Source organism: Anoplopoma fimbria, chromosome 3, assembly GCF_027596085.1.
Source record: "Anoplopoma fimbria isolate UVic2021 breed Golden Eagle Sablefish chromosome 3, Afim_UVic_2022, whole genome shotgun sequence".
Taxonomy (NCBI): Eukaryota; Metazoa; Chordata; class Actinopteri; order Perciformes; family Anoplopomatidae; genus Anoplopoma; species Anoplopoma fimbria.
The window spans coordinates 24,140,374-24,157,097 of record NC_072451.1 but is presented as its reverse complement, the minus strand read 5'-3'; the positions used below and the strand labels follow the sequence as shown (position 1 = coordinate 24,157,097).

The following is a 16,724-nucleotide window of genomic DNA, read 5'->3' as shown; positions in this document are numbered from 1 at the left end:
TCATTGCCGACCGGGATTTCCTCCACACATGGCTCTCAACATGGACACAAATGAGCCAACGGCTAGCAGCTAAGGGTGCTTATAGCACGAACCAGAGAGCTAACAGCGTTAACCTGGGGGGGAACTGGAGGTTAGATGGACCCCATGTGTTGGGACTGCGTTATCAGCACTAACTCAAACGCAGTACAGGCACAGTGTAGAGCAGTGTAAGCTAGCCAGGGGGACACACAAAGGTGGCAGGGCCAGCTTAGGAGTTATGTGGGTACTGGCAACCTTATACGTGTTATGTGTAAATGGCAAAAACCATAGGCAGAGTGGTGCTGTTCCTGTGTAGGCTATCTGGTTGAGCTATCTTGTGAAGTAAAGTTTGGTTGGCAAAGTTATCCAGCATCCAGCAGCCAAAGTGAACTGTAGTCAATGACATGCTAGACTGCAGAGCCCTGAAGCTCTGCTGCTGAACAGAGACTGTTCCCGGGTTTATTCAAACTCTATTAATATTGAACATGTCTGGTGTCCAAATTGCAACAAACTCCCCACAGCACTCACCTTTCTCCCCAGCAAATACACCCAACACGTGTGGAGCAGATCAGATGAGCTGTTTTTGAGATATGCGTAGAACACAGACAGACAGAGATTCTGCTTTACAGTAAGATGAATGATGGAAAAAAAAGTGATGTGTTGATATTTGATATATTTAGGTTTAGAGTCCATTCAAGTAAGGGTAGAAAGTAATATTTTCATAATTGTGTATCAATAAGTATTTCAGTACTACATCTCTATTAGGTCAACTTGTTCTAACCAATTTCAGTTTTTTTATGTTATTGACGTTGGTATTCAGATCTGAGGTGTTTCTGTGGTATTTTGTGTGCGTCAGTGGCTTGAAAAGATCTTTTGATATGCGAGTATAACATACAGATTCTCAGTATAACATAGAGATTCTCAAAAGTAATAATGCTCAATAAACATAAGAGTATGTCAGATTTACCTCTATACGTGAAGGACATATGATCAACATTATCACAGCATTCTGCTCTCTAGCTATTTGTCACATTACTGCCATACTTAAGTAAAGCCACTTCCGTAGTTGTTTAAACCCAAACCACTATCTTTTCTTAAACCCAAGCTAGTTTTATTGTTTCCTTAACTGTAACTGTTGTTTCCTGTGAAGAATGCAAATGGTATTTATTACATTTATTTTGCCTTGTCTTGTACATAGACAGTATAACTAGAAACCAGACCGCAATATATGCATTTTACTTGTATATATTAAAACTTTATGTCTGTTTGTCCAGTATGTTAATACCTACTTGTTGTACGTCAATAGCTGAATCTATGTTGTTCATCCGTGTATAGATTTGTTCTCTCTGTTTAGCCGTTGGTTTCCTGTACACTTGTTACTTGCACTATGTGTAAACACAATGAGAGCTACTGACAACATGTACATGTATGGGTCATCATACTACAACATATCAACTCAATGCTCCATTGGATCTTAACAAAAACACCAAAATTGCTCAAGAAGAATTTATTGGCAAACAGCTGGAAAAGGTCAAACTTTATGCTCTTTTGACATACACACATTTATGAAAACAAGATCAAAATATATTTAAATATACATTACATTTTTAATCACAGATACAACAATATATAAAGGTCTATTTTTGTTTCATGGTTGTTTACTCCTCATAGAATAAAGCAAGAAAAGTCCATTTGGAAAGAGTGATGTTTTTCTGACTTTGTCGTGTGATTCCTCACACACATTTATTCTGGCCCCTTCTCCCTCCCTTTCCATTTCTGCGTTTCTGCTGTGGTGCGTTTGTTAATGGCAGGGACACTGTTGGTGTGGTGTTGCTTGGTGATCCTTCTTCAACCTGTCCCATCTCTTGCAATGCCTTTTTTTCGTCCACCTTCAGAATGACTCTTTTTGCCCATTTACTGTTAGGGTCGGAGCAAATCCTGGATCCACCCTTTGTCAGAAACCTGTAATTGATTGTGATCAATTAATTGAATTGCAATGCTGTTTCAATATTGTTATTAATGAACGTCTTCAAAATCATTTTCATGTCATTAAAAAACTTGTTTTCTCACTTAATTTTAGTGGACAATTTAACAGCAGCATCTATTTTCAGAAAGGATCCCTGGGTTTTTTCTAATCTAATTTTCCAATGCCCAAAACCTGGGCAAATAAAACCCAAACTGTCTGCATATGTACCAATGGAGGTAAGTGAGGAAATGTGTTCCTCATTTGTGTGTTGTTAATGTGAATTTTGTGAATCCACCATATACATATTTGTTCTTAGTTGAGTTATTGCTTAATTACAATTGGCAGGACCACTTACACTATGGCTGTGATTTTACAGGCTCCTTCATCCTGATAGTAGTAATCCAGAATATTTTTAGGATGGACTTTTGTGTCAGACCGCCCGAGACAACAGCTGGCCACCGGTGCATGGGCTAAACAAGACAGACATGGAGAAACAGCGATTAAGTAACCTTCATTTTACCCTCCTAAACGCTCAATCAAAAATCTTGAACATTTCTGCGGTACTCACTTGCATGGACGGCGCTCATCCATGTGACGAAGCAAAGGAGAGCAGCTAACACAAGGCTGAATCTCATCTTCTGGCTTTGTTTTCAATTGTTGAGTTTAGTATCTCTCAGCACAAACCTAGACGATCTGAATCACACACAGAAAATAATTTTGCTGCTTGCTTGAGAAGTTGTCAAAGCAACAAGACAGTCTTACTATTGCAAAGAGCAAAGTTCTGATCATTCAAGTTTTGATCATGGCTCTTATAAAACACAAGCCCTTTCCGCCTCTCCCCCACCATCACACCCCTAACCCGTCACTATACACGCTGTGGCCGCACAGTGGGGAGAGGAAAGAATGAGTTCAACTTTCACAAGTCAAAGATGAGAAACGGATCATTCACCACAACCCCTGCCCACAATGCAGCACGTACACAACTGTAGCATCACTCAAAAGTACAAGCATTAATAGATATGTGTACACACACACACACCGACAATCATCACTTTCCTTTACATTCACTCTGAAAGCCACAAACTGCTTCTACTCTAAGAGTCACCGATGATGAAAAGTTTGGTGTCTAAAAGAAGCATTGAATTTATTATTAAATGTTATGTTATGTTTGTACCAGGTTTGATATATTCTCATTAGAAATGCTTGTACCAGGGTTAACTCGTATATAAACTGGTTGTCAACCACACAAAAAAAGCTTTGCTTAACGGCCTTGCCCACCTATGGTACGCCCACACAGTTGGTTGACCCTGACTTTTGGGCTTCACATCAGCATTTACATCTGTGACATTTCCAAATTAAATTTGTTTGACTTCTGTGAACTTTGACATGTGAATTCGGTGTAAACCCTATTGACCCTGCCGACCTTTGAGTCTAAAATGGAGGAAGTTATATTAGCTGTAACTGTAAAATATCTCGCTCATTATATTTTGGTCATAGTTATCTTTAATTTCCAAATGTTTTTATTTTTTATCTTAATTATCAATATTGGTATTGGACATCTGTGACCTAACATAATTTCCAGCATAGCTCTGTTTAACTATTTTCGAATTGAGACAAGACTTTTTACACCCCAAATAACCTATCTGGAGGAACGTAATAAAAAGTAGCCCATACGGAGGAGGAAAGAGGGAATAGTATTGAAAGCACATCTATATAGTAGTTCAAGGGCAAACAGATGAAAGCGGGGGCATGAATAGTGTATACAGAAGGAGGCATGTGTCAATCTTCAACCTTTAACACAGCATTTAACCGACCGTAAAGCGAGGCATACTGACAATATAATAGACTCAATTTAAAGCTTAAATCGCGAAAGAAAGGGACCATGGATCGAGCTAGAGACTGAAAAGGAGTGAAAGTGAAAGAGGAATATAGAGAAGGTGATGTAACAACAAAGAGGTAAAAAGCTACACAAAGGGTATCCTTTAAAATCCATTGCAGAAAGAGTTGAATGGAAGCTGAGACACAACAGGTGTGAATTAAAGAGAAACTGAAAATGATATGAAATGGAGGAGGAGAACAGAGCACATACTACAGTATGTATCTGGGCTCTGTGGTACATCATAAAACCATTTCAACAATGACACCTGACTGGCCTTCTACCTGCAGACAGGATGGAAAGCTGATGTTAGCTTCATGCCCTAGACTCACTCAGTCAACAACAGCGAATCCCAAGGCACACCAACGACTGTCGTCCCAAATGTCCTGTCATTATATTCAATGAAAAATTGTCTGGTGTGTTGCGGAACACACACAAATACAGTTGAGATCATACTACATACACACACAAATGCACAAACAAGCAAGCACACACATAATGACCTGTCCGCACTGATGTACCGGGCACTACACACATACACATTTCTCCACCATATCCCAGCCTCATCATTATCATCCCTGTGGCAACCTGTTTGTCAGAGGAGAAATGCCTCGCTGGATTATTCGTTCCCCTCTTATTCGTTCCCCTCTTATTCATTAGCTGTTGTCCTGGGCAGCAGCCAGGGCGGTTGGTTGGCCGACAGCGTAGCTGATAGGTATTAGTCTCCTGATAAAGCAAGAGAGCGTAAGGTGGCGTCACAGGAAATTACAATCAATACTGACTCTCATATCCTCATCCGATATCGACCGCAAATGGGAATGAGAAGCACATTGTCGACCCCCTAATCATGGACACAAGGGCATGCTTAAAAACACATTTACATGGGCTCCGCATGCATGTTAACACACACACACACACACACACTTAAATACTGTATTCAATGTGGTTATTGTTTTACATCTTTTAACCATACACAGAGCAAACGTGAGAAAAGGGATAGGGAAACCAAACTCCTCCGCCTCACACCACAACTCTCTGATCTTTGATCACCCTGTCTGCATTCACACACACCTATGCATGACTCACAGACCCTAAACTATGGTTGTGCTCTCTGTGTACTCTTCGGTGTCAGTATATTACCATAGATATGGTATTTTTAGGACCAGGTTGAGGCAGTGAGGAGCGTTTTTTGATATGAAAGGCACAAACACTGGTTAGTGCTCGACTGAAAGCAAACACAAACGCACATGCAGGCAAAGACACGTGAGTGTCATGTCGCAAATGAGAGCAGTCATTTTATGAAGTGTCTCATCAGATGGATATATTTGGCTGTCTGTTCTCTCCTTTTTTAATAAAGAATCAGCTCCAGACAGATCAAGTTTAATTGTATCCTTTATCTCACACTGAGGAATCTTATTGATTCATTTTGGAAGATTAAGATATGTGATTCTGTCTTCTTATTATTTTTTTGCCAGAATTATAATAATCAGACGATCAGATTAAATCCCTCCCTCTCCTTCCTGTCTGTATACACACACTGATAAGTTCATCTTGAGTAAAAAAATGCCCGAAAACTTCTATAAAGGCCAGGTATGCTGTAACAAAGAACTATGTGTCTGGGTTTGAGTCTGGTGGTGCCTCAGTGTGACAGGCCGAATGGCTGTCTGGGGCTGGATTGCTGTAAAGAGCAGTGTACTTCAGGTCATCTTTAGAGAGAAGTGTTGAGAAGAGCAGAGATGTTTTTGATATGTAACAGTGGAGACATACACGCCGATCAATACACCGACCTTTCTCAGACTGATTGCATGATGGTCTGCTTTGCCCCTAGCACCAGCACCCACCAGAGGTCCATCAACCATCAAGCATTGTTATTCTCTGTTTCAGCAGGCGAGCTATGGCCAGTTCTCTTCTGGCGCTCTGCTCTTTTATTTTACCTCAGGACTTTTTATTGTGTTAAGCTCTTTTCATTTTTATATCTGTCTCTGTCTTTTCTTCAACCCCACACACACTAACACACACACACACACACACACAAACACAAAGAAAGATGATTGTGTCAATGAAGCCAGTGAGAGGTTGATCCGCAACAATTGAGGGTCTCTGACCCATTCCCCAGGGTCTCTATAGATGGATCTTCTATATTTCAGCTCAATACCAGGGGATGAAAAGAAATCCCTCTTGGAGTTGAGAAATGTCATTTACTTTCCAATTAATATTTCAATTAACAAAGTCATTCCCAATTCATTTCCTGAAATCGGTGGAGTTGAAATGAAGCTGACCTCCTGCCTGAGATCAATCTCGCTGCCATTGACCCCGAGCTTCAATTGCAGATCAACCGTCCATTTAGGGAACCCGTCAATAAGCGACTCAAACCGTTGGCTGTATTACCATAGACATTAGCATAGTAAGAGTGACTGAACCGCCCGGTGCCTCGGGCTCACGCTTCAGCGAACGAAGGAGCACGTAAAGTCTAATCAATAAACGCTTTAATTATAGCGGCGCTCGGCCCGCAGCTCTTCACGGTTGGGAGCCACAGCTGATCCAGCGCGATCATTTCAGACAGAGTGGGTTTTCACCGGTTCAGTAACTTGTCTCTTTTGGCCAGTGCTATTATAGACAGCAAATTGTCAACTTCTCTCTTTAGATTTTCTGAAATGGGTCGATTAACAGGGAGGTGGTTGCCACGTTTCTCTATTGTGTTGCTGCTTTGTGCTTTAAGTGTGGAATGGGCTTATGCTTTATCTTGTAAAGAGTGCCTCATTTGAAATATTGTTTGTTGCAGTTAATTTAATTTATATAACATTCAGAAATGATAGTGTTAAAAACTAGTATTTATGATCTTATAACATTTTAATTATTCCTAAAAAACAATAGAAAAGTATAATAGGCAAACCAGTGCCAATACAGGAAAAGGAGACTCTGGCCAATTGTGGTCAATTTGCCATTTAGGGCTTTATACGTTTCACACATCTTAATGTTTGAGATGCCCATCCAACCTTTTTCTACACAATACGATGAGTAGAATAAGTCAATGGTTATATATCCTAGGTCGGAGTGACAAACTGAATCTAGGGCTTCAAGAATGGAGGCAGATCTGTCATCTATAAATAACATCACCATAATCCAAGACAGACATGACTACTGAGCATAGGAAAATTTATTGTAGCTTGCTGCCAAGTGTATGAATGTGAAATAACATTCAACATAACTTTTTAATCCAGCCAGATACCCAGGCATTTAAACTCACACTACTGTCCACAATAGTTGAGAACAGCCCATATTCAGTCTTGTATGCATTCAGGACTAATTTAAAAACAAAAAATTGCATTTGTAATTTCTCAAAGGCTTGTTGTAGCATTTCTGTGGCTGAGTGTGCAGTATAAATAAAGCAATATAGAACTGTATCATCTGCATAACGATGAGCATTAACAATATGTTATGAAGCATGTAATGTTAGTATAAATTGTGAACAAGACAGGACCCCATACTGAACCTTGTAGAACCTCCTTTGACAACGGTAAAAATATAGAAAGCTTAAAAGGTGGGATAGACCATTCATACATCAATGATGACCACCTAAGAGGAAGAGAGGGTCAACAGCTGTATTTTAATCAACCCGCTTATATCATCGATTATAGTCTAAATAATACAAATACCTCTCATTAAAATGGAATTCAGTTCAACAGCACCACAAACTAAATCCTGAAACCAACAGTTTCAACAAAAACTGTCAGGGAGGGGTAGTGTGGACCCAATAGCAGTGCAACTGGACAAGGAATATAGTGCAGCAGATTTATTTGAGAGTGGGACTAACAGCAAACAAACAGGCAGGATAAGACTCAGTGGGAAACAGGCAGGGGATCAGGCAGACAGAAACCAGAGGAATCGGAGGCTAAACGCGTGGTCGGGGACAGAAGGCTAAAGTGGCTAACCGAGGCAAAAGCAAGGTAGAAATCCGGTGGTTGGGGACAGAAGGCTGAGTCGTTGGCCGGGGCACAGGCAAGGCAGGGAAGTCCAGACAGGCAGGGTCAGCAACGGGAAATCAGTCCAAAGGAAATTGCTGGAAGGTCTAGCATGAATACAACGAACGATCTGGCAGCGAGTGTGTGACTGACTGGGGTTTAAATACTGCAGGGTGTAGATGCAGCAGAGTGAGCAGGTGAGAGGGATGGTGCTGATGAGGTGGGTGTGGCAGACAGGTGCACTGCATGAGGCTGATTAGGTGAGTGAGGGAGAGTGTGGTGAGAGAGAGGGGGGGCTGGGCTGTGAGCTGGAAGTGGAACTGGGAGTGGCCGGAGTGAACTGAGAGAGAGTGACAGGCAGGTGAACAGAGTGAGCCAATTAGGTGAGTGAGACAGAGTGACAGGGAGTATGGAAGACAAACTGTTACAAAAACTGAACATTACAACCTTCATGGAGGTAGGATTTCTTCGCAGAACTGTATTAGAATGTATTAGTTTAAGCCCAGTGTACTTAATAAACTGACAACCGTGTATTAAAACTTTTATCCATCTCCATCTTTCTTCTTTTTTTCCATTTGATTCTGATCTATGTATTGTGATATATTACTATCAGAGCATACTCCTCCTCTTCTCCCTCCAAATTACAGATTGTCACCAACACAGACTTTATACAGCGGCTCTACTAAATCTGAATGGGATTTAAAACGTGTATGAGACAGCATGGTGCTTACTGTGAGAGTCCACAATGAGAATCTTTTTCATTTTAGCGAAGCATCCCTCCCTCCCATTCACTGATGTCTGATTCACACATTGATCTACTCCTCTGTATTTTCAGTTTCCTTTCTGAACTGTCATAAGCGTGCACTAGATGGCGTACTTCCCCTGCAGTGTGTGAATGGGGAGCGGGACCTTGACAGCCTCTGAGAGAGTCATCCAAATTTAGCCCAGTAGTCAAGAGTGGCAAAAAACACAAGTACTGCAACCCCTAGGCTATAGCTGGCATTATTCCTCTCTTCATGGCAAAACAGTAAGTTGTGCGGCTAAAGAGATAAAATGTCAGCTGGCCTTGAATACTTTAGACTTCCCATGCTAGACATACAGTAGTTGAATAAAGCCTACAAGTTTGATATTGTACTTTAAAGTGTTCAAAACCCTGATGTGTGTCTTTTCATTGGCAGACGATGAACCCGCTGGTTGATTTTTGTGTCTCGTCGTCAGTCATTTGTCTCCCTTTGGTGGTGGTGGCATTTTAAATGAAGATGTGCTTGAGAAATATTATTAGAGGAGGATCAAAGCGCATGTGTCCCTTTTAGACCACTGCAGCAAGGTCTCCCTGTCTCTTCATCTCACTTGTTATTTGTCCGCTTTGATCATACAGTCCATTCAGTCCACATCTCACCCTCTTGCTTCTTTTAGCTTCTTTTAGTTTCTGTCTTTTAGCTGCCACTCACTAGCTCTCTATTTGTCAAGCACATGTCCCATGATTGCCCTTTTCATCCCCACCGCCACCGATTATTCTGGTCTTTCTGACCACGTAGACCCCCTTACGCTTAAAAACTTTCTGCCTAAAGCCCTCTCTTCCCCCTGTGACACCCTGCCATTCGTTACTCTGTTGGGTTAAGCAGGGTCATATCAAAGCCTTATTGCCTAAATGTGTGTGTGTGTGTGTGTGTGTGTGTGTGTGTGTGTGTGTGTGTGTGTGTGTGTGTGTGTGTGTGTGTGTGTGTGTGTGTGTGTGTGTGTGTGCATGAGAAAGCATGGTCTCTCCTGCTTAAGCTAGATTATTCTAAGTTCCTGACCTCTGGGTGGTGAGAGGGGCCCATGTTTGGAAACACAGGCACTTGTCTTTGTCTCTCGAGCCCGGCGGGGGAGCTACACCAGGGGCCTCTCTCGCTGGGTGAGTCCATGGAGGCACTCGGTCTGTCCTCTTCATATTAATATGCCGTGAATACGCAGACAGCTGGCTAGGCAGGCAAACACTACCAAGACACACACACAAACACACACACAGAACAACAGGATGAGTTTGGCTTGCAAGCAAAAACATTGATCCTGAGTCCCCTCACTGTGAGTCAATCTGGCCCCAATAGCCATTCAAGTGTATCTGCTTGATCGGATGTTTCCCAATAAGAGAGATTCCTCCCAGGGTGTGTGTACGTGTGTGAGAGAGTGTGTGTGTTTGAGAGATATTGATTGTTGAGTGACATGGCACTATAGATCCCAAGCAGCTGTTAAGAGTTTAAATGAGGCCTATAGCATATCATTAAATCTCTTTGAAAATGCCAAAAGAAAAGTGTTTTTTTCCCCTTTTTTCGTCCTCTAAAGTGTTTGTGTGCATTACATTGCAGGTTGCATTCTCTGCTTGGCTGTCATACTGTAAAAAAACATCCATACAAAGGTCAAAGGTCGGTAGGCCAGAGGTAAGGAAGCCCTCTGATTGAGGACCATCAAATCGATTAACCTCTGTCTGATTGGGGTACAGTGGCCTCGATCTTATAGGTGCAGAGGTTCAGCTAACTTTGACTTCACATAAGCAGGAAAAAAGTAAAAGGTAACTCTAAAATCCTCCCTCAGTGCTTCTGAGATTTCTCCTCTAATACAATTTTATGAAAGGCACATCCACCTATTTTAGATGAGGGAGGGGCAGGGTGGGAGAATCTTCAGATATAGAAAGATATATGGATCAGATATAGAAAAGTAGAGAGCTGACGAAAATGAATGGAAAGAGACAGGAGGCATCACCACCATGACACTCCTTGAACATTATCATTTACACACATTCAAAGGTCATGTTTTTTCTTTCAGGTTGTAAGCGTATTGACAATAATCTTCAAATGCCAGCGATGATTTTATGAACCTTATAAAACTGTGCTTTAGACTGCAATTTCACTGGGTGGTCCAGATGATATCATATCTCTTAATTGATATAGTATGTCAGCACTGAAAAGAATCACCTTTGTGACTGTAGTAATTCCAGATGAAACATTCAAGACCGCCACAGTGCCACTACTACTGAGCGGAAAGTCTTTTAGATCCTGATTCCATTCACTTTGACCATACAGGGCGTGTTTTTATACATATTTGTATGGAGGATACTTAAACACACACACACACACACTGACACACACACACATGTCCTTCCAGATGGCGGAGGTGATGTGGTTATGAGTGGTGTTACCACAGGTAATGTGATCACGGCACAGAAGGAATGATGTGTTTATATCATCAAGGTTGAGACAGGATGGAGTGAGGGTAGCAAAGAGGGAGGGGAGGACAAACATGACGTTAACAAGGGGATTGGAAGGAGGTGAAGGGAGAGGGTGTAGAAGGAACACAGGAATGTGCACAGCAGGAGGGAGAGCTAATAAAGTATGAAAATGGATGACAAACGATGAGAACGACGGGAGAAGACAGCTAAGAGGAGGGAGTCTGCCTGTCAATCAGATTATGAACCAATCATTTGACTGAGGATTACTCTGACCTGAAACCTGCCGGATCACATTTGCTCCTCCACACATACACACATTCACGGATGCACTCAGTATCGTTTCCACACAGTTGCATGGAGATAAATGTGTCTCGCTCTCATCCAGTCTGGTGTTAAGTGCACGTATTAGCGCCTATCAGCATTCATGTATGTGCTCCGTGTGTGTATGTGTGTGTCTGAGTGTGTAAGTAAGTGAATGGGTAATGTGTGAGTGATGGATGGACGATAATGCACATTTAGCCTCTCTCATGAGGGCTCGAAGCGCTTAGATGTCTAGCCCGGCTCACACATACACACGCCAACACAGCGTTGTGTTTGATAAGACGACTTCCCTCTTATTCATTGTATACCATGCATAAATCTCGTCCCTGCTCGTCTCTTCTTTATATGTTTGCCTCTCACTACATTTATCTCCCTCTATATCCCTTATCTTGAACCTTTGCTTCTCTCTCTCCACCTCTTCCTCTCACCCTTGCTGTCTGTCTCTTAGTAATGGAGCTAATTTGTTTAGCACACAAAGAGTGTCTGTCCATTAGCGTGGGCCCTTTCTGTGCCAAGAGAGATGGTGACAAATCACACCCACATGTGTATCTACTCTATGTACATAATTGTGTGTGTGTGTGTGTGTGTGTGTGTGTGTGTGTGTGTGTGTGTGTGTGTGTGTGTGTGTGTGTGTGTGTGTGTGTGTGTGTGTGTGTGTGTGTGTGTGTGTGTGTGTGTGTGTGAAGAATCCACACTTCCTGAGAAAGTGTTATTTTACAGATTATAAATATTTTTGATTTGAACTTTGAATCAAATGTGATGTAATGAGACAGAGTCTCTACAGCTCTCAGCCACTCTGAGCTAACGGTTTTGGGTTTGCCTGACTCAGACAGATATTCGTTAATAGACAGACTTTTTTCACACCTGCACTTCACTTTATTGAATTAAGTGAGCACAGCAGGAAATTTGGCCGCCTCTGTGCTACTAGTGAATGCAATTACTTTCTGTAGCCCACTAGTTTTGCTACTTTCTGCCCTTTGGCAGACAAAAGGGACTTAATGCAATCCTTTAGCCTGCTTCCTACTCTTAGGCCAAATATTATCTGTGGCCAATATTTTTATAGTCTCAAGCCTCAGCCCTTTTACTATCATTTTGTTGTATCATTTGAATGTAATTTCATGTTATGTTATTTTACTCTTGTTTACTTTTGTTTATGAAAGACAAGAGTATTATTATCCATGTGACCAACTTTACTATTATTTTTCAGGGGCTTTATATAGCGCATAAATTTCACATTCAGAATTTAAACACACTCAGACAGATAATTACAGTGTCAACAGAGATGTGAAAGTGTGACAGTGAGCCATCATGCACAGTACCAGGACCCTCAAACCGAAGCAGCTAAATGAAATCCAACCATCATTACTTTCATTATTTACACTTCCCCTACTGAGACATTTCAACATGTATTCTGTGAAGTAGGCCTACTGTTTATGAGCCAACCTTTTTCTAATTAAAGGAGATGGTGATTGAATAATTTAAGGTGGGGTTTTCCCTTAGCAGTTCACTCCTCTATTCATATTCATATACTATTCTGCATAGTTTCAGACACCAAGGACCATGGATTTACTGTCACTGAGGCATCAGCGACTACCTACCCTAATAAGACTGGAGACCTGACGACGGCAGTTCTATGTGATCCATATGTACGACAGTGAAGCCTAAATCCCTTTTCATATCCAACATGATGTCAGCCAGCCTATCGATATGAGGCACTAAGCAAGCAGAAAATGATTGAGCTCTGAGTTTGGCATTCCTCCCTCCTCTCTCTGCCAACAGACTGTCACTGTTTGAGCAAACTCCAATTGGTCATGATGACGCCATCCTTCCTTTTATCCATCCATCCCGCTCTCTTTTAACGCCTAAGATATGATGTGACACTGGCTGAATGTGTTCACATTTGTATTTATTACAAACAAGATGATTTGTGATGTACATAAAGATGAATCATTTTCTTATTTTCTTATTATAAATAAAAAATGTTGTTCCCAGATGTTGTTCACATTGTTACCCCTCAGGTGAATCTGCATGTTTTTTTTTTTATCATTGGCCAGTAGGTCAGCTCCGACAGGAATGTGATACAGGAAGGCAAGGTCAGTTTTCATTGATTGTTAAATCATTCCTCTGTTTGAGAAGGACGTGATTGAGACGGTAAGACACTGACTGCTCTTCCCCAGCAGACTTACAGTAAACATCCCTCTCCGGGCTCAGCTCTATGCCAGACAACATTCACTTTGCCTTTGGGTCAGCAGTTAGTCTGTCTGTGTGTGTGTGTGTGTGTGTGTGTGTGTGTGTGTGTGTGTGTGTGTGTGTGTGTGTGTGTGTGTGTGTGTGTGTGTGTGTGTGTGTGTGTGTGTGTGTGTGTGTGTGTGTTTCTGTGGGGAGGGTATACCCCCAATATTTTGTTTCTAGCAACCAGAGAAAATCAGGCGCACAAGACACTTGGAACAGTGTGAATATCCTCGTGTCACAGCCTTTGTGTCTGTCAGTTTGTTTGCCTCTCTGTCTACATAGCTGGTATCAGTCTAAAGGAAATCCTCCCACTCTTTCTCCCTTTTTGTGGGTAGAGCTGGCAGACACTGGTAGAATTTCCTCCCTGAATGGATGTTTTTTATTTTTTTTTTTATCACTATCTCTCTCACCCTGTCCCCTCTGTCTCTTCCTCCCTCTATCTCGCTGGCTGAATGGCTGTCTGGACCGAGCTAAAGGGTTCGTTTGGGGGGCTCCGAGACTTAATGATGAAATACGTTTTAGCACACTATCCATGAGCTCACGCATGTTAGGATTGGTGGCCACAGTACAAATCCCAACCTGGCTCCTGATGCGATGGGGGCCTTGAAGACCACAGGGTGGGGGATGCTGGAGGGGCTCTCGGCCTGCGTATGCAGCCGAGACAGGGAGACAGACGGGGGCAGGGAGGGCTTTGTGCACCAGCCCTTTCCCACACTCCCTTTCACCTTTTGTTGTATGGTAGCACCAGGGCTCTCTGACATGACGAATCGCTCTGCCTGCTTGAGACGGTGGCGGTAGAAAAGTAAGAGTGGAGTGAAGTGAAGTGGAATAATGTGTGTGTGTGTGTGTGTGTGTGTGTGGTTGTGTGCGTGTTTGTATATGTGTGTTTGTGTTTGTGCAGTTTGTGCAGTCTCGTCCTTTAATCTTCGTGCATGAAACTTTCTCTGCTTCCCATCCCCTGTCCTGCTCCTCTTCACCATACTGAGCCGAGTCGAGGTCTCAATGCTTCGAGGTGTAGATGGTCAGATTCCACAGCGGATGAGCCAGACACACACACACACATTCGCGCACATTGCTCATATACACACTAATTCCTCTGCCCGAATGCCAGCACCAAGCTGTTGCCCATAAAGCGTTCAGGCTGTCACAATAGAGACATTACCACATGAGTGAGTGGCTTTGAATAGGGCCAAGGGTGTGTGTTTATAAAGAGTGTGGTGGCTACGGGGGAGTTCCTGGCGAGGCAGACGACCCTGTCATCACCTCTGCCCCTTGTCAAACAAGTGATCACCGCCAATGGCACATGCACGCAGCACACACTCTTGCACACACTCCTTCTACGCTTCCCGTTGCGCTTATCCAAGTTTCATCTCCACTTTGTTACAGTTCTGTATTTTCTTCGGCGGGAGCTCTGAGGGAAATGTGTGTGTGTTTAAGGGAGGGAGAGGGAGAAGTGGGTGACTGGTGAGCTGACCAGCACAGGCTGAGCAGGTTGAAGGGTGAGAATCCAGAGGTCGAAAGAGGAGTGAAACACAATGAAAGAAGAACTCTTTTCAAAATGAATGAAAGGGCCAAGACAAGATCAGTGCTTCCTTGTGGAAATAATTCTGTAAGCTTAAGTGAAGGGAGTGAACAATGCGAAAGGCAGATAGAGTTATGTGTGTGTGAGGGCGTAAGGAAACACATGACATATTTAAAATGTTTGTTGTAGGCTACTGTCTCTCAGCTCAGTCAGGGAATTGTCACTGTGTGCATTTGCGGGTGCGAAATGTGCAGCCTTGACATGTCATTGTGCAAAATTGGTGCTTTGCGCATGTAAGATCACTCTTCCACAAGGCATGCAGGATGGGTTTGTGCGTGTTTGGGTGCACGCATGTGTGTGAGTGAGGTAGAGGGAGTTACAAGGGTTTAAAAGGGCCGTGTCACGCTGTCACTGCTGGAATGCATGACAGCAATGTTTTGTCACCCTGCGGATGAATGCAGCGTCATGGCAGCAGAAGAAGGAGAAGATGAAGAAGAAGAAGAAGAAGAAAAAGGAAAAGGAGGAAGGAGTGAGTAGAGGGAGGAGAAGAATAAGGGTATAGTATTTTTTTCTCACTCAATGAGGAAATTAGGTCATCCAAGTAAAGCCATTGCAGGGAACAAATCATCATCATAATTGGACCCTTAACAAATCTGTGGAGGTGGCTGCTTCACACACACACAAGACAAAACACAAAAGCCGTCACACACTTCCATCCAAACACACATGGCCAGGAGGGTGTAAAACAGAATTTCAGCATAAATCAGGGTATGTTTGACAGTTTTATAGCTCTTTCAGGAGGCTCATTTGGGACAGAAGCGTGATAGAAGAACGTTACTCGTGGTAAATATAATTGTGGTCATGATCCTTCCATAAATCACGACAGGGTTACATCACATTTGCCTGCAAGCTGTAGGGAAAAATATCCCAGTGCATCAGGTGACCTATGGGATCTATTTACCACATTCTTACAGCTGTTCTGAGCATTCACAGCAAGAGAAATGTAAATTTAGATATAAAATTAGGTTCTTATTTCACCCAATTTGTAATGAAAACCACACGCCAAAATGCAGCCAGGCAAGAAATTGTCTGCCACATAGCCACATTCTGTTATTTTTACACTTTCTTTTGTTTTTGTAGAGATTATAAATATATATATCATTTTAATAAGTTGACTTTAAATGTAATGGTAGGTGGATTTTGTTGCCTTTGGACAGAGCCAGGCTAGCTGTTTTTTTGCATCCTTTGTCTCCATGAGCTTTGGTTTAGTCATATCTTATTTTGTGTTGTCCTCAACTTACAGGACACATAATTGGTTAACCGGACAGAAGCTGACACAGGGGGGTTGAGAAGTACATTATATGAACACACACACACACACACACACACACACTTGAGCATTCACGCAGGGAAGGACACTGCCCCTCCAGAGGTAGCAAACACCACATGAGCTGGGTTAAATAAGAGGAGGATTGAAAGGTTGACCTTGCGCACTCTCAGCTCTTTCTCACACATTTCACATGACAGGCTGCACACGTTATTTATTCATGTTAAAGACTGCTCGATACTAACAGCAAGATATACACACAAAAAACCCACACACATCCCTAACACCCAAA

At 42.4% G+C, this 16,724-nt stretch overlaps 1 protein-coding gene across 1 annotated transcript; it reads right to left on the bottom strand.

Moving 5' to 3' along the window:
- Positions 1-1,518: 1,518 nt before the first annotated feature.
- LOC129089394 (C-C motif chemokine 3-like) lies at positions 1,519-2,825 on the bottom strand. Its single transcript, XM_054596828.1, has 3 exons — positions 2,553-2,825; positions 2,340-2,454; positions 1,519-1,980 (listed from the first exon to the last, which is right to left on the bottom strand). Exons 1-3 carry the CDS (start codon positions 2,617-2,619, stop codon positions 1,752-1,754), a joined length of 411 nt encoding a protein of 136 aa, XP_054452803.1. The 5' UTR covers positions 2,620-2,825; the 3' UTR covers positions 1,519-1,751.
- Positions 2,826-16,724: the final 13,899 nt, after the last annotated feature.